At 38.3% G+C, this 23648-nt stretch overlaps 1 protein-coding gene across 8 annotated transcripts; it reads right to left on the reverse strand.

Annotated features, from left to right (window-relative positions):
• Positions 1–706: 706 nt before the first annotated feature.
• Positions 707–11096, reverse strand: LOC104105802 (inorganic pyrophosphatase TTM2-like). Of its 8 annotated transcripts, none has more exons than XM_033658573.2 (12): positions 10853–11094; positions 8390–8755; positions 7611–7725; positions 6598–6793; positions 6404–6517; positions 6107–6280; positions 5337–5531; positions 4597–4719; positions 4403–4524; positions 2528–2609; positions 2116–2409; positions 707–1194 (listed from the first exon to the last, which is right to left on the reverse strand). In XM_033658573.2, exons 2-12 carry the CDS (start codon positions 8724–8726, stop codon positions 976–978), a joined length of 1971 nt encoding a protein of 656 aa, XP_033514464.1. In that variant the 5' UTR covers positions 8727–8755; positions 10853–11094; the 3' UTR covers positions 707–975. The 8 variants fall into 8 exon arrangements, 7 of the variants coding, with proteins under 7 accessions (XP_033514464.1, XP_018629526.1, XP_009612488.1 ...); XM_018774010.2 differs by having other exon boundaries at positions 2528–2585; positions 10853–11093; XM_009614193.4 differs by having other exon boundaries at positions 2528–2639; positions 10853–11093.
• Positions 11097–23648: the final 12552 nt, after the last annotated feature.

Consider the following 23648-nt stretch of genomic DNA (forward strand, 5'->3'; position numbering starts at 1 on the left):
GAAAAGTAGGGAAAATATTTTCTTGCATTTACATTCCAGAAAAAGGAAAAAACGATAGCACGGAACAATTAAAAGACGAAAAAATCTTCAACTGAATTAAAGGTGATATTTTTTATTTATTAAGGATGTAAACAGACTTCCAATTTTAAATCTTGGGGGAATGTGTTGGATAAATGGTGATCCTAAACATCGTAAATTCCATACCAGGTCATCTCAATATTACTCTACGCTCCAACTTCATTAAAGGGAAACTTTTACACTTTCCAAACGGTCTGCACAGGTTTTGACCAAAATTTATTAGTGTGCTTCTCACAAGAGTAAAAAAACTTCTGTTCCCCCGTCTCACGAACAAAACATTGAAAGCAAAAGGATTGTAGTGGAATGGATAGGATCCCTTCACCCTCACCTTTAATCAGAGGTGTCAAATTCAAGCCATGGGAATGAAAAGAAATCCTGATAGAAAGCACTCCCCCCTTTAATGAACCTTCCACGGCACGAATCTAGGTACCCCAATCTGAGTGGGACCCTAATGTGAGTATTGGACACTGTGGAAGACCAAAAAGAAAACAAAAATAATTTTCTCGACCTCAATTCCTTCCCTGGACAGGTAAGGTAGTTAGAAATGCATATGAAATATATAAGCAACGGGGCTGCTAATCTTATCACTATCACACACATAAATTATACAGACTAAAACTCCGAGACATCTAATGAAGAACATATTTATTAAATGAACCCCACAAATCTACAAAATTTGCCAATTCATCCCCTTCTTTAACAAAACTCATTAATCAGAAAGCATCATATTCTGCCTTCTTAGCCTCAAAATCACAGATCAGTTTGATCCATGAGCAGTATTTTATCCCGATTGAAGGGTACAACAAGCAAAAATACTTGCATGGGCTCTATAAAAGAGTAAGATAGGAGTAGAAGAAAAAGAAAAATCCTACAGTTAGAAAAGATTAGGACGAAGAATCAGTTTCGGTGTTGCAGGCTCTTAAACAAGAGGATTCCCAGGCCACCAACTGCTAATGTTAAGATGAGAGGTATTCTGATAGGATCCATATCAATTCTGTCTCTTTTATTATTTGTTCTTCGTTGTCGAGACTGTTCATCTAATCTCTCGCGAAGAACGTTGCTAATGTTGTCCAACTGATGAATAACTTGACGCTGTCCACGTGCAATATTTGATATCTGTACAAAAAGGGATTTGTAAAAGAACAAAAGCCAAGAAGTTAAGATATGTTAGGCAACAAATTCAATGTACAGTAATAAGGAAATATTCATCTGATACTGTTTTATTGAAGTATTCATCTGATAATAAATTAATTATCTTCTGTAACAGTTAGAAGGAGTAACCCTTTGACATCTAGAAAAAGGTAAATTCACATTTTTGTCCTTTATCTTTTTGAAAGATAATCTTTTCGATTCGGGTAACAAAAGAACTCTCAAGTCCTCACCCATATATAAGGGACTAAATCTACTACAAAGTGCAATCTGTCCGACCCCCGACCCCCGAATCACATTGAGCCAATTGGATTCAGCTGAATTGCTTTGGTTGAAAAAATTTACTATTTGATGCTATCTCCCCTTTTACTGGAAATTGTTGCTCCCTGATTGTTATTATTTGATGCTACTTTTTCTCCTCTTTTTCCTTATCGTCTTTTGTCTCCCTTTTCTTTCTTTCTCCTCTCACATGCAATCATGCACAAATTGCCGTTTGCCATTTCTTTTGTGAGGTAATATGAGTATTTACTTTACGTATATGGTTATCGGTTAGTTGCTCATTTTTTGTGTTTTCCAAATTGCTATGTTGCTAATGATGTTCTTAATTTCTTCCCTCATTGCCATTTTGGCTATTGTAAAGGATTAGTATATTTATAAATACATGATCATATAATTACATTGTCTTTACGATCATTTATTAGTAATTTGGTATTGTTTGTTTGTAAACTACATAATCTTTTAATTTTTGATTACGTGTTTATGTAAAACAGTTATGTGTTTATTAATAAAAGGAAGACCAGAAAAGGATAAATTGCAAAATTTGTTCAATTATTTATCTTAAGACTTTATGCATATTTAACTAGATAAAATTTAAATTTCCAAACTTACCTCTTCCATAAACGCAGACTCCTTTGTAAGGGAAGCAAAAGACGAGGAATTAGGCATGATGGACCCAGTCAAGGAACCATTCTCCAAACCAGATATGAAATAGGAAGTAGGGGCAGATCCATTGCACACTTCAGTTTCTAATGCCAGAGTTGGTGTGCTTGGAGAAGCTCGTTTGTTTCTTGGAGAAGCCCTTGTGCTGCTTAACTTGGAATTAAGTTCTTCCATTCTAGACGTAAAGCCATCCATCCGGTCATTCAAGGTAGAAATTTGCTCCAATAAATGTGTGACCGCTCCCTTGTGGAATAAAGACAATGAAAAACTGAAGAGTGTCATGTAAAGAATTGAGTAGTACCTACAAAAGCTAAAGTGCTTTACTGTACCTATAGAAAAAAATATTTTTTTATCATTGCACCTGGTTTGATAATCTTGTTCCTGACTCCGCACTCATGTCATTCCTCCGATAATCAGAACTAACATTTGATAGATTTTTGTCCCTGTTAGTTGAATATGAATGTGACAATCCACTGCCAAAGTACATCAATCACAAATCAATTTGACATCAAAATCTTTCCCAGGACCATCACAAGTCTAGAGAAAATGAAAGAATCATATCCACTTCAGCTGTTCCCACCTACCCGGCTACCCTCTGCCCCAACATCAAATGGAGATAGGGTAACGTCCATCCATGTTTCTTCTCTTTGAGACCTATGCTCTTTATTTTACTGTCCTGGTCCAACCCCACCTTCCTGTACTGTCCTGGTCCAACCCCACCTTCCCCAAGGTCTACTGCAGTGTTAACATGTTTGACCAAAATCCAAGAATGACTGACAATAAGACCGAACTGGCACCAAAATTAAAATGAGAAAAAAACACCAATTTTTCCACACAATTTACCAGTTGGCTGTTTCTTCATATTATATCATTTATGCCTTAGTCCCACACTAGTTTGAGTCATCTACATCTTGCTCATCAACCTACTGCAATCCTTCCCTTTTGTCCAGGCTTGGAACCAGCTACGGTTTGCACATATGGCAGAGATACTATTCGTCCATTCGGTAACGGATAACCGCCTACACACGGTTATACCATTCCATAGTCAGCAGCCTCCTATGCTCTTGAATGTTTTTGCTTAACCTTTTCATTGAACTATATGTGAATATTGCAAGATATTATAATTTTAAAAATATTTTTTAATAGTAGAAATTTGAGCTCAACAAGAAATATAAAAACGAAGAAGAAATTTGAACACACGTACCCAAATAAGGGAAATGTTATCATATATGAGATTTCGTAGTATTGCTACAAAGAACCCTCTAAGCACATTAAAAGCCCACTTGTCAACCCGAGCATGCTATGCCATTTATATGGCTACAAAATCATGTCAATAAGGGTAAAATGAGAAGTTTAAAGTTAAATTGTTTCCAAAGGTGTCATTTTTTTGTAACATACTAAAAAGGTAAAATGTGTCGCATAACATGGAATAGAGGAAGTGCTAATGTCCTGAGGTACTGCCAGACGATGTATGAGTGACATGATAATGTTAATGTAGAAAATAAATTAACAATCAAAAGGAATAGAGATTAGTGTAATACACCTATGGTAAAATTGCAAATTGCATCTAACTAACAACCCAATGAATTCCCTCGTTTGCTTATTAAAAGGATAAGCTTTCTTGTCAGACACCCTACCAGGTGCAAAGAGCAGTTCATTGCAGATAAAATGAAAGAATGACTTACTCATGTACAAGAGTAAAAAGCTTAATAGAATGAATATCTTTTGACAAGGTATAAAATGAGTTAATACTTTGAAGATGATATTCTCTTTCAACATAAACTCAATCATTCATAAGGTGCGTATACATACAATCTCCCATCAGAGCGCAAACATACACTTAATGAGGTTTTATCCTTGTTTCATTAGCTCTCTCATGAAATAACTCCCGCAAGTCACGTCTATGTTCACAGCATTCAGAAGATCGGTCAAGTGCACATATGATTGCTGAAGATACCTCCTGGTCCCCTGCCTCTACTCTCTCAACTCTTTCTCCCACCAACCCCCCCCCCCCCCCCAAATTTCCAATTTTCTCAGGCAAAATTATATGTGCTTCCTTTCATGAAAGCAGCCCCAAAAACAAATTGCTGAAGCTATCGAAGGTTGACTAGAAGATAACTCTTTAAGCAATAAGAAATTATTGCCCACAGACAAGACATCATTCAGTTTATTATTGATGAAGGTATCATTGAATAAACAAGTAGACGGTATGGAAGAAATGGATTAAGTGCTGCACCTTCTGATATTCTTATTTCTCCATGATACTCTCTCCGCCGAGGCTCGAGAGAGAGTTTCTTTAGGGCTTGCGACAATATCTTCATCTAGGCTAAGCTTTGTTTTCAAGTCATCTGGTAATGCCTGCAATTGTGTATCTGCTTAGGGATAAGAAGTAGGGACAGTGCATCACAAATGCTAAGGAAGGTATCATACCATAACCTCATTCACAAGCTTCTCTAGCTGTATTTGCTCAATATATGTACGCGGAGTATATGAGCCTTCCAAACCCAGCTGATCAGCTATACATTTTACAACAACACGATCTCTTCCTTGGACCTAGGAAAAGTTTAATAGAGTTTAGCATATTTGAACTTTGAAGTTTAGATAACATTCTCAGTTATGACTCCAAAGAAACAACCTGCCATTCTAGTTTATCAACTATGAAAAAAGAGACAACTATATACTCAACCTTCAGCATATGAATATGAGATTTTCTTCATTTGCCAGAAGAAAATCTCTGTAATTGGTACTCACTTGAAGTTTAAAAATTGAATATTCTTGTATGAGAAGAGAAAAAATATTAGACTTGTTAAATTTTTTATTTTTATGATTTTTTGAATTCTGAACAATTAATAAACAGTCGTTTTTTATAGGTATGATTATGAGGACACCGCAAGAAATAATAGAAAAAGGTTCCCCGCAGACTCGATGCATTTTTCAAGCCTTCTATAGTTAATGAATAAAATCATTTTGTGGTTAGGCGATTGTTGCTCGGGTATAACTGAATGACCGTATCCACACAATGGAAATCAAATTTGAAGGGACATTTACTCATTTGAATTACACCCTAGTAGCTCGATTGTATTCGAACATCAAAAGAAACCCCCTCGACAAGACCATAAGTTTTGGATGTCATCATAATGAGATGAATAAAGTGAAGAAAATATCTTTACCTGCACATAGTGGCGGTTCAGTTGTTCAAGCCAGTCAATTTTCACACAGACCCTTTCATCAGAAAATACATGGCTGCTTCTTTTGAGGATGGCCGCCATTGTGTATCCCAAAGCCATCAATCCACCAAGAAGACGCACACTAACTTCAAAACTGATTCTTGGTGATATGACAAATGGAGAATCAGTGACCCATTCCTACAATTCAAATCATATTGAGCCAGCCAATTTGAAGTAAAAGCTTTATGCAGTTAGCAAAATCAGAAGATGAGGAAGAAGCAGCAGAAGATTTGGAGAACCGATCCTCTAAGTAATAATATGGACTCTTTGGTTGGAAAGGAATCGTAGATGCTTCAAAGGAAAGCAGGAGAACATTTTGCTTGTTAAATATAGATGTATTCAGAATCTACAAACCTGGTGTAATGCTGATTTTAATTTTAATGGTGACATAATGCTGGAACATGTTTTGGATCCTTACAGATACAATACGATTCGTATCCGGCTTCTCTTTCTGTTGTTTCCGCACTGTACTATCTCGGTACAGTGCTTCAGTAATAAAATTACACTTTTACTTAAAGTTGTGCCTGTAGATCCCATAGCATGGAATTCTATCCATCCCAAAGTAGAATGAGCATGAAATGAATGAGACTCATTATCTTCTGAGTTATTCAGCCAAATGACGCTAAAGCTTTAGGTTATTGACAGTGACTGTAATCTAGCTCATTGCCTGTCATTCTTCCAAAAGGATCCATCATTATGAAAAAGGAGCATACCTCAAACATGAGATTGTATTTCCCATCTTTATTTCGCATCCTCAGATATGATTGGCATGTCTCTGGATCTTCACCAGGTGGCAGAAGGTATATGTCATAAATCTGTTCCGTACTCTCAGTGTGTTCTTCAGACAAGACAGACTTGATTAGTTCTGTCTTCGGATTCCTTGATGACTAAAAAGGTAAGGAAAAAAGAATAGATCAGTCATTTCTCAGAACTTTAAGATATAATGTTTAGAAGCTATAATCCTCTAAAACCAGATGTAGGAGGTTTTAAAATCAAGTTAGTACTCTTACCTTTAGAATGTAAGTAGGACTCTGGAATCCAGAGAAAGGATTAAATTTGTTGATAATTTTTATGTGTGCAGTTTTGAGATCAGGCTCAATATAAGCCTTGTACATTGGATAAACCTGCATAAGAAATTGTAGCTGGGAGTGTGAGAACAGATTCTAGTCAAACTTTCTTTGCGTTATGATTTGGAGAAACAGACCGTTTCAGATACTTGATGGATTATTTCTGATGGTTCCTGCCCAGCACGTTGTATGTCACGTAAAACTCTTTTAACGAGATCAAAGTGTACTCCACCATTCACAGATACGCGAAGATCCAGGAAAGGCCGCAACTTTTCGTTCAGAGCATAGATGCCCTCAATAACCACAATGCGGGAGCTAGGGACTTCAAGGGTCCTGAAGGACACCAAATTGTGTAAGCTCAGTTCATACTAATATGCTATATGTACAAGATGCATGTTTTCAATTTGAGAGAGAAGGGTTGATAATTCATCCAAGAAAATTATAGGAACCAACATCAAAGAACTTTCAATTTTGAGGAAGAAGGTTTGTGGGCAAAGGCATAATGCATTAAACATTTAGCAAGAGCAAGAAGAGAAGAGTAATGCTTGACGTTGTACGTTAATAAAGAATCTCCCTCCATTAAGAGTCATGAATAGAAGCGCCTAAAATGTAGAGCACAGGGGGGAAAAAATAAAGCAAGATTTAACTAGTTGGTAGGATTCACAAAGTGCCAAGCAGAACAAGTAACAAGGATCCACCTCGTTATTATAAAGCTAACAAAAAAAAGTCATGGCACTTTACAACTATTTGCATAAACTCAAACACGAGTATCAAAACGATTATGTAATAAATACTGATACACAGAATTTAAAGATGGTTTATAGCTTGAAGAAGCCATATATAAAGTACCTAAGCCAATGCTGTAACTGGTTAACACGTGCATATCAAGGCAAATATGGTGTCCATGTGACCTAGCTGCACTCAAGTTATATTTTTATTCCATGCAACATAAAAAGATAATACATTGATATGCAAAATTTTCTAGACATGTTTTCCGGATAAATTTATCAGATAACAAACACTTAATACAGTCCACAGTCCAAAAACAGGTGTACAAACTTGTTTTGGTTTATGTTTAGTACCTTGTACACAAAATGGCTAAATGCACATAAGAACGTACACTTTTACATTTAAAAGTAAGGAGCTGGACCTGTATCCTATTCGCGAACTAGATTTGAAATCATATATTGGAATCTCTGCTGGCTTCCCAGTCTTCAGATCATTGATATTTTTCAGCAATGTATCATAGTCTGTTAGGCGTGGGTCTGTTTCAAAAACATGGTAAGACCTGTTAAACATATCATCAACTCTTAAGTTTATTCCAGCAGTATCAGTAACATAATCTCAGGGTAAACAGCAAAGAGAAAATATCTCAGTCCCCACACACACACACACACACACACACACACACACACACACACACACACATATATATATATATATACATATATATATGCTACGGATCCAAATAAGCATATTCCTCATTCCGCTGGATGTCTGAGATTAAGCCAAAGAAATTGGACAATATTCTATGGCACCCACAATACTTACGCAAACACTTAGTTAATTAAATTCATAAAGAAAAAGATGACAGCTGTTTATTCATTAAAAAGGGGGGAAAAGTGGAGTCAATGAAATATAAATAATCATGGATTTCCCAAGGAAAAAAGAGCTCCAATGGTATAATTTTGGACGTGAACCTCCTCTACCAAGATTTATAGGGTAGATTTCTGCAGGAATTCAATCATTCGGAGTTCAATTACTCTTACCAATTTGGTGTAATCCTGAAATGTTTAAAGGAAATGATGAAATTCAAAAGTTGTTTCCTTATCAACCAGCTTCCTTTGCACTCTCATTCACCTAATTCTAACCTATACTCAGAGGCATCTCGAAGCACTGTTTGGGAAAAGAAGGTAAATGCATTCTTACCATCAAAGTTTCCATCAACAATTCGACTAGCATCATTGTAGTTATCCATTGAGATAACTGCAACGCTTGGCATAAAGTTCAGTATTTTCTCAGTAAATACAGTCTTTCCGGCACCAGAGGGACCAGCTACTCCTATCATTATCAGTCCATTATTCTTCTGAACCAACAATTGGCATGCACGGATTACAATGAAGAATCCTTTCTCAAATGACAAATTATCTGGTATTGAGACAATCTCATATCGATCACAATCTTTTCTCTTAACTAGTCGAACCTGGTCCTTTAAGAGACCAGCTCTCCGACTAGTCGATTCAGCATCTGAAGTATCCGTATCCATTAAAAGATAGAACTATGCCAGATTTTCCTCTGAAAATACCAACAAAAAAAGGGAACAAATCAAAATAAGAATGATAATTTGAAGATACAATGAAATAAATCTTAAATTAGACAGTTTGCAAGCATAGATTAGAAAATATTTCTCATCAAACATGATTAAGAGACTTAAGCCAACAAAATTGTGTGATTATGATGTATCACAATAGCTGCTGTCCCTCTAAAAGATTACACAAGAATGAAGTTCTCCTTTATTTTCAATTCTTGCGGTATGCTTGACACAACATGAAACAATCATAGGCTTCACATTAATTACACATTAACATCACAAACTGGTCATCGCATAAATTAGGATACATATCCATACACACCCATGTTGGGTAAGTAACTGTAGCCAGATCCATATAGATAAATAGTATCATATAGCCCAATATTCTTGAAATATCAAACCACTTAGTTGCATACTGAGAAAGTACACATAAATCCATAGTCTCCGTTATAAGCATACGGCAATGTGGCCTTAGCACTAGAGCATCAAGCAGTCACTAAACTACGCATCAATATCAAATTAATAAGAGTCGGCTATATGAATCCTTCTGTATCCATTCGGCTATATATCCAGTATTAAGAGGATTTGCTAGACTAATTTTACGCTAGCCGCTAAACTACTGCAACCTCCTCAAAAATAGTAAGATTCATGATAGCACTAGAGCGTAACGAAAATAAACAGAGAAAACCAAATGTCCAAATATGCAAGAGAAGTGTCATCATGCACAAATTGAGAGATTGCATCAATCATTAGCTTAAGATTTTTTTAATGATGACAATGATAATGAATCGACTAATGACTAAGTACTTTGATGGAAGGGTTTCAAACGGCTAGTACAAGGCATGCACAATTGCAGCAGCGGACAAACACACAACTTACAATTCTTAAAACCTCTTTTTCTTATTTCGTACAAAGCACTGTATTCCTACTGTCTACTAGTGTACCAAAAGAAAAAGGGAGAGATAAAGAAGAAGAAAAAGTTTTGTCGAAAGAAGTTTCTTAGGTGAGCTTGTAAAAACAAAAGTTACGTTGTTGGTGAGTGTGAGTAAAACTAAGGCTGTAGTCAACTCAAAACACAAAAGAGCTCAATAAGATAAACCTTGTAATCCAAGAGGACTGGATGTAGGCTTACATAACCAATATAAAGATCCTGGTGTCATCTTCTTTTACTGCATTTAAATTTCCTGTCCTTTACTTTCTATTTCGTGCTAGCTTTAGAACTACTTTCTAACTTGTGTCTTGTGCAGAAGGTTTAAACAGACTCAACCGACTAACTCTTTGGTTAGTCTACTATTTTTTAAACAGACCACAATCCCCCCCCCCCCCCCCCCCAAAAAAAAAAAAAAACAGAAGTACTGCAACTATCTGCTGTTTCTAGTTTTTAATGCTAGATGCCCAGCCTTCTTCATGAACATAAAGACATATACCATAAAGATGGAACTTTTCCCTCCGCATTTCAAATATCCTGAAACTAGTTAAAAGCAACTTATTTTAGCCCATTTCGCTCAGAATCTTTATCCTTTCTCACTCATGCTTTTTGTTGGTCAACAATCAACTAAACTTCTGTTTACTTCATTACTCATACAGAGAAAGCAGTAATCTGATTCAATAATAGTATAATAAAAGAACTCATTAAAAAGAAGAATCTTTAAACTAATAATTGATTCACAGACACTTCCAATTCAGACAGAAATATGTAGCAGAAACCTTTACAGCCATCAAAATTACATCTTTTTGCAAATCAAAGAATTGCAACTACAATATTTATTTCCAAACCCCCCACCCCGCAATGATACAAATAATACAGAAACATGATCACTACATGAACATAACAAATAACCCAAAAAAAAAAAAAAAAAAAAAAAAAAAATTGTGAAGCTCCTTGGATCCAATACCCAAATCATTGGGTCCCAGTAGTACCAGAGAAAAGAACTACCGACTTTTAACAGTACAACAACAATCATAAGCTTAAAAACTAGATTGAAATATACCCAGAAAATTAAATGTAGCAAAAAAAAGGCAAAACCCCACAAGATATGTGGATCAAAACAAATAAAATTTGGAAGCATAGAGACACTGACCTATGCAAACGTGCAAAGTGGGGTTCTGCAGGAAAATTATAGGAGAAGCATTTGGCCCTTTTTCTTATGATTGCCGGGGATGCATTTATATACGTTTGTCGAATTTTTTACATTTCGTTTTTATTTGTTTTCATCTCGATTTTGGTGAATTTTATTATTACTGAAATAGTAATAAAGAAAGATGATTTTCTGGGATTCACTGGGGAAAGTGGGAATTCCGGAAATCTTGCCACGGATTGCAATTAAATCTCAAGTCAATGGACCCTTGCCCATTTTGCATCTTATTACTAGAACTATTATTATAGTATCTTTTGTTTGTTTCTCACACGGTATTGGTATATGTGTATTATAGTCCGACTAAATCCGGATTCGGTATTTTGTATCTATACCCTATTTTAGGGTCACAATTGAAATTATACTCACTTTTTAAAAAAATTACAAGTCTACCCACTTTACGATCAACTTCAAACTTATCGGGTCTGAAGTTAAAAAAAAAAATAGTCTGAAGTGCATTGCACTTAAGGCCAATTAAGTCTAAAGTGCAATTACACGTAAAATGTACTTAAGGCCAAATAAGTTTGAAGTGCAATAAATATTTTCATGTATTTAAGGTCAGAGAAGTCTAAAGTGAAAAATTGCACTTCAGATGCACTTAAGCCCAAATAGGTCCGAAGTGCAACCATTGGTTTCACGCACTTAAAGCCAAAAAGTCTGAAGTGCAAAATTGCACTTCAGATGCACTTAAGGTCAAATAGGTTTGAAGTGCAACAAATGGTTTTATGCACTTAATGCCAAAAAGTCTGAAGTAAAAAAGAAATTACAATTCAAATGCACTTAAGGTCAGATAGGTCTTAAGTACAACCAATGGTTTCATGCACTTAAAGGCCAATAAGTCTAAAGTGAAAAAATTACACTTTAGATGCACTTAAGGCTTAATAGGTTCTGAAGTACAACTAATGTTTTCATGCACTTAAGGCCAAACAGGCCTGAAGTGCAAAATGCCTAGAAACATAAATTTGTTCTTCGAATTTTAACAATCCAATATACTATTTAACACCTAAATCTAATCCAAATGAGCTCAAATTTGAAACATAACTTTCAAATATCATCAAGAACAAAACACAATCATCAATTTGTCAAAACAACAATAAATCTAATGAACCCATTTTGCAATAAGAAAAAGAAGAAGAAGAAGAAGAAGAAACCTTAAGGAATAGTAAAAAATAAAACGTCACAGCAGCTCACCACTGTAAAACATCATAAACTATCTTAAAATATATTCACAAACACCATATAAAATCACTGTCACCCGAAGAAGAAAAAGAAGAAAGAGGAGGAGGAGGAGGAGGAGGCCTAAAGTTGTTTAAAGTTTAGGTACTAGTTAAAAGAATTTTAAAAAGCGGGTACAAGTTAAATAGGGGCGAGAAAATAGGGCACCCGTGCAATTCTTTTACTCCGGATTCTCGTCGTATAAGGCTCATTTAAGCAGAAGCGTTTCCTAACAAGATTTTTTCTATAACCGGGAGTACTATTATTATTCAATAAATTTAAATGGTAATATTTTATTTAATTACTCATATTTCTTTGTTTAATATTATTGATTGCAACTCTTATTGGGATTAAAATTTGTGCCAATCAACTTTCTGGCAAAATGCTTACAGTTAAATCCTAGTTAGAGATCCAAATTCTAATTGGTTTTAAATCCCGGTTAGAGATCATTGTGTTTCAAAATTTAATTTTATTACACTATATATATATATATATATATATATATATATATATATATATATATATATATATATATATATATATATATATATATATATATAAAATTGTTACGCGACGCCTTCATGAGATTCCTTGGAAGGGAAACGTAAGGCTAAGCAACCGATGTATGTGCGATTACTATCCACCAACTGCATCACCTCTATACGCTAGACGAGACTATTAGTGTCATATGGGAAAATCAATGTCAAGAGCAATTGAAAGAATAGAAATGAGAATGAAAGAAAGCTTGATTGCATTAATAAAAGCTATTATAGAAAATCAACACTGGGTCGAGAAGGAGAGACACCAGTATAGAGAATTGTTTGCTTGCTTGAAAGTTTGATTGCTTGATCCCCCCTAATAATGCTTAAAAAGAATAGACCAAAGTTACAGGACTTGACATAACTAAGTTAGAGAGACATAATGAAAATACAAGAAATAAAATTACTCTATATTTATAATAAAAAGAACTTAGGTTCCTACAAGGTAGCAGCGGGTCCGTTGGCGGAAACCTTATCTTTATCATCAGAATCTGCATGAACTGCATTATTGGCATCTGCCCGTGCAACGCTGTTGGCATTTGCCTGCGGCTGGGCGCTGGCGAGGGCTATCGATGGGGCAACATAGGCACATGCGCGCTTGCCACTTAGCACGACCAAGACCACGAGGGTGTCCATGGTGCAAAGAGTTGAGGCTTCCAGGACGCCATGAGGCGCATCCAAGGCGTCATGGGGCATGACTGGAAAGCCGCCTATGACATTCTCCCCCACTTGAGTTGGCGATGTCCTCGATGCCTTACTTGCAAGATAATCATCGATCATGATCTTTTAGGCTTTGAGGTTTGTTCCACTCTCCCAAGTATTCTTCTTTGTATCACAACCTTGCCATTTCACCAAGAACTCTTGGTGATCTTTTCTTGAAGCATGAATCACCCGATCATCGAGAATAGTTTCTGTACGTTTTTTCTCGGTTAAATTAGGGCCTCGAATACTGGGTATTGTGAGTTGGCTCTGCGAGGGATCCTCCATGTCTTCCCGAAAAGGTTTCAGAAGGCTGACATGGAAGACTGGATGAATCTTCCACCAGGCTGGGGTATCCACCTGGTAAGCAACTTTCCCAATGCGCTTCTCAATGGACAAGGGTCCAATGTACTTTTACAATAGGCGGGGTCATGGACCCCTACAAACAAGTATTGTTTTGGGATTTTCACCATCACTTTGTCTCCTACTTGATATTCAGCAAAGCGACGATTTTGATCAGCATGTTTTTTCATCCGCTTTTGGGTTGACAAGATAGCTCCACATTATCTCCAATTTTCACTTCGATTCCTTCGAGAAGCTAGCAGCTAGAGGAGATTTTGACATGTTTTGGGCATTCACAATGTGTGGGAGTAGCGGTTGTTGTCCCGTAATAATTTCAAAAGCACTTCTGTTTGTACTAGAGCTCTTTTGTGAATTGAAACACAGTTGAGTAGCATCCAGAAACTTTACCCAATTCATCTGTGATCCGGTAACAAAATGGTGGAGGTATTCCTCCAGCATGCCAATGAACCGCTCTTTCTGGTCATCAGATTATGGATGGAAACTTGAAATGTGGCTCAACTTGGACCTGAGACACTTAAAGAGCATAGTCAAAAAGTTGCTAGTGAAGCGAGAGTGGCGATCACTAACAATGTCTTTCGGCAGGCCCCAATATTTGACAACACGAGAAAAGAAGAGTTGAGTTGTATCTTATGCTGATATATATTTTGGGGCTGCTATAAATGTAGCGTATTTAGAAAATCGATCCACAACAACCAAGATAGTTGTAAGATCTTCGAACTTGGGCAATCCGGTGATGAAATCCAGTGACATGCTTTCCCAAGGTCTCTTTGGAACATGCAATGGCTCTAAAAGTCCTGCTTGTGTCAAGTGGTCTGACTTGTCTTTCTGGCATACTAGGCAAGTCTTCACATACTAAGCAACATCATCAGCTATTTGAGGTCAATAATAAGCACGACGCAATAACGCCATGGTGCATTCTTCACCTGGGTGGCCAGCCCACAAAGTATCATGGCATTCCATCAGAAGAGTCCTTCGCAGATCTCCTCCTTTAGGAACATAAAGGCGGTTCCCTTTCACCTTCAGGAGCCCATTTTCTATGTAGAACTGGCAGTTCTTGCTCTGTCAAACCAAGTCAACCAAATAATGTGCAGCAAGATCCTTGGTGAGTAGATCACGTATCTGATCTTTTATAGTGGTGGCCATTTCGCTCCCCCTTAGGGTGGCAAGTAGGCACACTGATGCTAGGCCAGCCCTCCGACTAAGCGCATCAGCAACTTGGTTGGTCTTCTTACTTCAGTACTCTAAGTTGAAGTAAAATTCTGCTAGGAATTCCTGGCACTTGGTCTGTTGTCCATTAAGCTTTGGCTAGGTCATGAAATGACAAACAACCGTGTTGTCCGGCTTGACCACGAACGGGGTTCCCAGCAGATAGTTCCTCCAAAGGCGTAACTAGTGGATGAAAACCAATAATTTTTTTCCGTGGGCGGCGTAGCGCCGTTCTGCATCCTTCAACTTCCAGCTCTCATATGCGCAACTGGATGCCCCTCTTGTAGCAAGACTCTGCTAGAGCATAGTTAGAGGCATCTGTTTGTACTTCGAACAGCTTGGCCAAATCATGAAGGTCCAAGATGGGATTACTAGACATAGCCGCTTTCAATGCGTAGAAGGCCTCCGCTCACCTGAGACCCTAATCCCAAGGCATGACTTTCTTTAGGAGTTTTACCAATGGCACTGCAATGAGAGAGTAATTTTTGACAAACTACCGATAGATGTTGCACAGGCCAAGGAACACCCTTAAGGTGTGGATATCCTTAGGCGGCGGCCAATCTATGATAGTTTGAATCTTCTGTTGGTCCATCTTGATTCGCCCTTCCTCGATGACATGTCCGAGGAAGTCGATCTGTTTTTGGGCAAAGGAGCACTTGAATAGCTTCATATATAATTCGTCCTCCCGCAATCGGGATAAGACCTTCTGCAGGTGGTCCATGTGAGCACCTAATTTTTTACCGTGCTCGAATATTTCTCGCTCCCATCTTCCCAGGCATGTCCCCACTCTACTTTCACTTGTCTCCCATACTTTGCCCCCCATGCTTGTCCCCCATACTTTGTCCTCCATGCTTGTCCCCCCACACTTTGCTCCCCACTCCACTCTCCATTGTTCCCCACTCACAACCCCCACATGATCTCCCCATAAATAAAAAGAACGGACTCCCCACTAGGGAATCCCCCCAAAAAAGCTCCCATTTTCCTCCTTGAAAAAAAGCAACCGTTACCCCTTTTGCAACAAGAAATTGCACAGCTTTGAAGCATCATCTCCCTCACCCCAGCTCCTCAATTAAGACGAATACATAAAGCTTTCAAAAATCAGTCGAATAGAGAGGCGGAAAAAAAAAACTCCAAAAAAACAAGTTGTAAAACACCATTCGAAACAGCCCCCAAGACAACTCCGAAAAATAGCCAAGCAACCAAACTCCGTCGAAGATCCGGCGAGGCTTCCAGTCGAGGTCATCGATATAGTTTCGTGGTCGAGCTAACGAGGTTGTTGTAGAGCTTCAGTCAATATCCTGTTCGATTTGGATTTTAGAGTTATAAAACATTTAAAGTTCAGATTCAACTTTGAGGTTCATCTTCTCCATTGTTACTTTTAAGCATGTTAGTATATGACTTGATTTGATGAATGTTTTGAACACTGAAGTGAGTTTCTTTTATTTGTGATATTGAATTTAATCATTTATTTCTCTTACTGGTTTAATTCTGTTAATAATCGTAAATTTCTTTTTTCCGATTTTAAATCACGTTTTCCTTATTTTATTGCATATTTGTCTTGTTTTAGATTAGTTCAAAATGGTTTAGTTGTCCATCTGATTTTGGCATTTTTGTTTTTGCCCACTTTGGTTTGAATGAGTTATATGAAGTACTAGAGATTTCATTTTCTTAGTTCTTTCCCTTTCGTTGCTCCTTGTTGGCTTAAATGAGTAGGCCATTATTTAATTAGTTAAGAACATGAAATATGTAGTAAGTAGTAACTTTATATCTTGTGTTACTTTATCTAAATATTCATGTATTTTATTATTCATGAATTGATAGTTTTCAGTTGTTGCATCTGACTTATGTGTGATAGATTTTGGTTAACTATTTAGGATTAAATTAAGCATATAAACTATTTAGTTGGGCCATAGAACTTTAAGACTACAGCAGTGTTGAATAAAATATTTTCGGCATAATTGTGAGTTGTATCTTTGATTAAGTGACTTTGAGATTCTTAGTATTACTCACAATAGTATTCTATAATAGTTACATAAATCATGGCCTTACAATAATCTTAAAGTTTAGGAAGAATAATGAACAACGATAAAGTGGCTTAGGTGCGCTTTAATTAGTTTATCGCGATTATGTATACGTTCGTGTGACATAATTGTGATTACCAAAATTAAAAACGAAGTATCTATTCATGCAACTTTGGGCAAAACAATCTTAATATAATAAAATGCTATTAATTTTGTATACGTACGTGTGACATGATTTTAGCAAAATAAACAAAACGAATTAACACAAGTGATTCGTTTCAAAGATATTCCATATTTTTATAATTAAAAGCGGATAGATAAAACATGAAAATCAATAAATCATAGTTTATCCAAAATTAATTTAAGCCAAGTTTAAGTCGATAAAGCAACCGTGCTAGAACCACGGGACTCGAGAATGCCTTACACCTTCTCCCCGGTCAACAGAATTCCTTACCCGGACTTTATTTTCGCAGACCAATAATAATAGAGTCAGACATTCCTTTGACTAGGGATTCAAATAAAAGGTGACTTGGAACACCCAAAAACTCAATTCCAAGTGGCGACTCTGTAAATAAAATAGTCCCTACTCAAGTTTGTCACTTTAATTGAAAAAACTCTTTAACCTACAACAATCCATAACACATGTCTTTTTGGGGTGTATAAAAGGAGTGTGACAGCTCTGGCGACTCTGCTGGGGAATTTTCAAGAATTCGAGCTTGTACATTGACTTTATTTGGCTTTATTAATTTTTGTATATATTGTGATTTATTTGGGCCTAATGTGTTACTTGTCGAGTTTTTACCGTTTTGATATTGTTGAACTGTATATATAAATTGTATCTTCTCTTGCATCCCTCTGAGTCTTCTGATAATTAGTTATGTTGTGTTTGCCTACCAGCATCACAAAATTTCTGTCTTGAGATAAAGCCAGTTAGACTACCAGCTTCTGGTGAAGGATTTAGTCACACGTGTTTAGGCGGGAGAGCCGTCAGCTAGCCAGTGCTGTTCTACTACTGGTGACGCTTGACGTTCCTCAGCTCGGGTTGTCCGCCCGGGTAAGCCAGGTCTAGATACCATCTCCTTTAGGATTTACAAACTTAGAAGAATAAGCCACAAGCAATGAATATCCCTAGTAGGCTACGCTTTATTTGCATCATGTGCATTTGACTTAGCAGCGCTCGACACGGAGGTCGAGTTCTGTTTTAGGACAGGCTTTGTTGAGACCATTATGTCATGTTACGTGCTACTTGTTGCATTATTTGGGAGGCTTGCATGTCGACTAGCTTTAGCATATATCAGTTGAACGAAGAGAGAAAAATGATGTGGTTTAGTGCATATGGTTTTTAAAGATTAATTTTCATAGAAAAATAAAAGCCGATTTTAACCGAACTACGTGGGTCTGATTCTCACCGGATGTGAGATACGTAGGCAAACCTCATCGGTTCCGGCCCCAATTTTCAAAAAAAAAAAAAAATCAAAAATATTTTCCTTTTCCTTAATTCCCTGTTTACAATTCTTTCCTTAGAAAATCCAAAAAAAAAAAATAAATAAATCCAAAAATATTTTTTATAGTCCCACAATTGAGTTTTTATTTATTTATTTATATTCTTTTATGGAGTCAAAACCCGAGAAATTGGAATTTTTGTGTGTCAATAATATGTTTGATCAAAGCCTAACCCCGTGTCTGGTTAGACAGGTATACCATGAGTGGGGAAAGAGGTAAGTCTGAAAAGAGGCCCAGATCAGAAGGGATACCAGATTTTCTCATTGTCGATCAGATACCACAGTTGTTGTGGGATTGGTGGAGAGACTTTAAGGAATATGAGCGAAACCAGATAAAGAAATACTTGGGACATTTGGTTCACATGATTACGATAGAGCCCACGAGGGATGTGATTGAAGCTTTGATTCCGCACTGGGATCCTGAAAATAATGTGTTTCGTTTCACCGACTGTGAAATGACTCCGACCTTGGAGGAAATCGCCCATTTCCAGGTGTGGGGCCACAATCTTCGCCGCCAAAGGCCCATAGTACCAAAAAAATGTGAACGAAGGTAGGTTTCTGAAGCTTTTGAACATAAATTACGGACAATATGAAGGTCTAGAAGGCAAATGGGTTAAGTTGGGCTTTTTGTTTCACTTGTATGGCCTAGAATGCAATTTCGAAAGGAATGTGGGAAAATTGAAATCAAAGGAAGATAAGGAAACATGGAAGGTATATAGAAGGTTTGCATTTATGGTCACCTTTTTTGGGCGTGTAGTTTTCCCGGAAAGGGAGGGACGCATTAACATCCGCTTGGCAGGTGTAGTTGAGGCTCTGACCTCAGGAGGGGGTGATTATACTTTAGTCCCTATGATTCTTTCTTGCATTTTCCGTGCTTTAACTAGATGTAAAATGGGCGCGCGAAACTTTGATGGTTGCAACATTTTGTTACAGATATGGTTTTTGGAGCATTTCTATCGTCATCCTACGATCACTAATTTTAGTGAGCTATGGCCCAATCATACTTATGATCACCAGAAAAGAATTGACGAATGTGACTTACCAGAGGGGATTGGCGCCTGGAAAGAACTACTTCTTACTCTGTCTGCCAAACAGATCACTTGGAACTACGATTGGTTCTCCTCCAAAGAGGTCATTTGTGAGTCTGCATACCACTCTTATTTGGTACTCATAGGATTGGATGGTGTTCAGTTTTATGCTCCACTTCGGGTAATGCGTCAATTTGCACGACTACAGGAGGTGCCACCAACACGAGATATGAGCAAGTTCTGTTATGATTTTGGTAAAGATCAACCTCATGACGAAGAAGAGATTATGAAAATTTGGTATGCAAGTAAAGTATCGGAGTTGAATGATATGGTAGAAGACCGAGATCATGGAAAGGTGATCCCTGAATATATTACCTGGTTTCATGACCCTTCGTTGCTTGGAGATATGCCTGAAGGATCCAACAGGAGGAGAAATGATCAAAGAGCTATAGAAAAGTTAAAAGAGGAATTGGAGCGTTCCCGGATGACCATATCTAAACAACAAGCCCAACTGCAAGCCAGAGTCGCTCAGATTCGTTTAAATATTGAGAAAGATTATCAATCGGCCTTACGGGGCATGGATAAAGATCTAAAGCATGCTAAAAATGAGGCGGCCCGCTTAGAAGAAGAATTGGCAAGCACTATTGGTTTAGTTAGAAGAGTTGAGGCAATAACAATGTTGAAATGCACAAGCTGCAAGAAGACTTGAGTATCATTGAAGAGGATGCGCACCAGCAACAATTGGAGTTTGATCAGCAGAGAGAGCAGTTTGATAGAGAAAGGGCCCATTGGATATGCTCAAAGGGCCAGTTTCTTTCACAATTGGAAGAAATAAAAAGGCATAAGGGAGGTCATCAACATGCAGATTTTGAGGTAGAGCGGCGTCAGTGGATGATTGAGAAAGCTGTGCTAAACCGCCGTATTGAAGAATACGAGGGACGCGAGACTGAGATGGGTAACGCCCTCAACACTATCCAGATATGGTTGCAGAATTGTCACGTGAATATGGGGCTTGCTAGAGAGCAAGTACTTCAATTGGCGGAGAAAGCAGCATATATTCATGACGATCATCGTCATCTAAACAATGAGAAAGTTGGTCAACAGGCCTGTGCCCTCGTTCCACAATTGCCGGGAGTGTTTCAGAATTTGTACGAGATGTTGGGGGAGAGTTTAGGCTAAGGGATGCAGACCATTGATGATATCAGTTTAAGAAAGAATGCCATTGAAGATTAAAGTTTTAGTGCAGTCAATTAGTTTTTAGTTTCATTTTGCATTTGTCGTATTTTTAATTTTATATTTGTCGCATTTTCAGTCATATTTATGTCTTTAGAGTCATTTTGAAAAAAAAAAAAAAACAAAACAAAACAAAATTGTTATTATGTCCCCCCTGAACTACGTAATGATCTGATTCATGCGGCGACATGATACGTAGGCAACCCACAAAAGGTTCGATCAAAATATTTTTTCAATAATTCTAAGATGAGGGATCAAAATGAGGCGTGAGTAAAAAAAAATGAGAAGAAAATAAGAGCGTCAATAAGAAGCAACCTCATAAGACGGAATGAAACATGAAGCCTCCAAAAGCATGTTAGAAATAGTGACAATGATAGGAGCATGGCACATTATGTGTGATTTCATATCTATAAAATGCTTAACCCTAACACGTTTGCTGTCTCTAACTAGTTGAGCTTAAGGTGGTTGTTTTGTGGTGAAACTGGCAACACACCATTACTTCACTAGGTCTAAGGGAGCAGTAGTAATGGCCAACGATGATGAGATCGAGCTGATCAGTGATGACCCCCAGGGTCAATCAGTTGAATAAGAGTCAGAAGAAATAAGAAAATTGAGACAACAATTGTCTGTTGTATATCAAGCTTGGGTGTCTGGTCAGCCTCCACCCCGTGGTCCCTCAGAGGGAACTTCCACCGTACCCCTAGCTACTCAACCACCGCTCCATGCAACGAGCGTCCACATCCTACCACCAGGGTATGTGCCAAACTATAGCCTCCACGTTGCTCCTGGTACCTCTAATGTGCGACCTCCAGCCGCACCGGTCAGGAACACTCCTCTAGTCGTGTCTGGCGCACCGGCATACACAATCCCGCCTCCACCTCCTGTGACGAGGCCAATCAATGAGCCACCATCTCATGCTTATGATGGCCAATACTACTCTCCAAATATGGCTTTCGGGGTCTCGGCTCCATATAATCAGACTCCTCAGTACGAGTCACCAGTGGAAAATGAAAAGCTTGCCAAGACGGTTGAGCCATATGAGATGGCCAGGAAAATGAAAAGTCTTGAACAGAACATAAAGAACATAAAGGGACTAGGGGGTCACAAAAGTGTTTCGTTCAATGATTTATGCATATTCCCTCACATCCATTTGCCACCAGGGTTCAAGACCCTAAAATTCGAGAAATATGATGGACACGGCGACCCTATCGCCCATTTGAAAAGGTACTGCAACCAGCTGAGGGGTGCAGGTGGAAAAGAAGAACTGCTGATGGCTTATTTTGGAGAAAGTCTGGTGGGGGTAGCCTCCGAATGGTTCATTGACCAAGATATCTCTCACTGGCATGTCTGGGACGACATGGCCCAAGCCTTCGTCAAATAATTTCAATACAACATAGATATTGCGCCGGATCGCAATTCTCGGTCCAACATGAAGAAAAATCCGACTGAAAGTTTTAGGGAGTATGCGATCAAGTGGAGGGAGCAAGCAGCTAGAGTTAAGCCACCCATGGATAACCACGAGTTGATCATTATTTTTCTGGAGGCCCAAGAGCCTGATTACTTTCAAAACATGATGTCCGCAATGGGTAGGCCTTTTGCGGAAGCGATCAAAATAGGAGAAATGGTCGAAAATGGCCTCAAGAGTGGCAGAATTGTAAGTCAAGCTAAAGCCACCACCTAAGCTATCCAAAATGGGTCGGGAAGTTTGGCAAATAGAAAGAAGAGAGATGAAGGGTTCATGATGACTTCGGGATCCAGGGAAGTTCGAAGAGGGGCATCGCACCCTTATGTGCAAGCTCAGCAGGGGCAATCCAGCTACCCTCAACGTTACTATCCCCCGTCAATTCCTCAGTACTCCATGGGACCTCCACAATATACAGTGTTTAATGCTCAATCATATGCTAGTCCTCCCAATCAATAGGTACGGGCACCAGCTCCAAGATTCCCCCGACCTCAGCAGCAAAATTTTCGGGCACCTTACAATGCTCGTCCTAGGCAGGATTATGGTCGAGAGAAGAGGCCGGTGGAAACATTTACTCCATTGGCTGAATCATACTCTAGTCTGTTCCAGAAGTTGAAGCAGATGGGCGTGATTGGACCCATCGCTCCCCACCATATGCATCCTGATTCGCATGGATTTCAAGCAAATGCTAGATGTGAATACCATTCAGGTGCTCCGGGGCATAGCACTGATGACTGTTGGACCCTGAAAAGAGCCATAGAAAGACTTATTGTTGAAAAATTGATTGTAGTCACGAATGGCGAGGACCCTCCTAATGTGACCAATAACCCATTGCCAGTACACAATGATGTTCATTTTGTGGGAATGATTGGACGAGATCATGTATACAAGCCGGTTGGTCGAGTAGAAATGACAGTGGTAACAATTCAAGAGGGAACCAAACTGAAAGTAAGTCCAAGCCTAGATGCACCGTTGGTTGTGAAAGGTGCCCAGAGCTCAGAGAGAGCAACTTTATTTGTTCCAAAAATCTTGAGGTTGGAGTTTCGCTCCAATGCTCCAAGCCCAATGTTATACGTCCTTGGAGGTCACCCCATCATAAAGGAGAATCAGGGCGGTACGATGGGTATAATAGAGCCGATCATAATCAAGCCTGCCACACAACCCCGTATAACAAATACGAAAACCATCCCTTGGAACTACAACAAATCTGTAGTAACCTACAAAGGTAAGGAAATCATAGAAGAAGTGGGGGAAACTGGAGGTTTGACTCGATCAGGGAGGTGTTACTCTCCAGAAGAGTTGAGGAAGGCTAAGCAAATCAGAGAAGGCCAAATGCCAATAAAGAAACCGGTCACTGAAGAAGAGGCGGAGGAGTTTTTGAAAAAGATGAAAGTTCAGGATTACTCAATCATTGACCAGCTGAGAAAGACTCCTGCTCAAATCTCTCTGTTATCTCTGCTTATACACTCAGGAG

This window comes from Nicotiana tomentosiformis, chromosome 4 (assembly GCF_000390325.3).
Source record: "Nicotiana tomentosiformis chromosome 4, ASM39032v3, whole genome shotgun sequence".
In the NCBI taxonomy this organism is placed as follows: domain Eukaryota; kingdom Viridiplantae; phylum Streptophyta; class Magnoliopsida; order Solanales; family Solanaceae; genus Nicotiana; species Nicotiana tomentosiformis.

Coding starts and splice junctions, on each gene's coding strand:
- LOC104105802 (XM_009614193.4), bottom strand. CDS start 8,726: ATGGATACGGATACTTCAGATGCTGAATCGACTAGTCGGAGAGCTGGT. Junction 4,720..5,336: donor TGAACCGCCACTATGTGCAG/GTAAAGATATTT, acceptor AACTTTTCCTAG/GTCCAAGGAAGAGATCGTGT. Junction 2,640..4,402: donor AGAAATAAGAATATCAGAAG/GTGCAGCACTTA, acceptor GTACTTTGGCAG/TGGATTGTCACATTCATATT.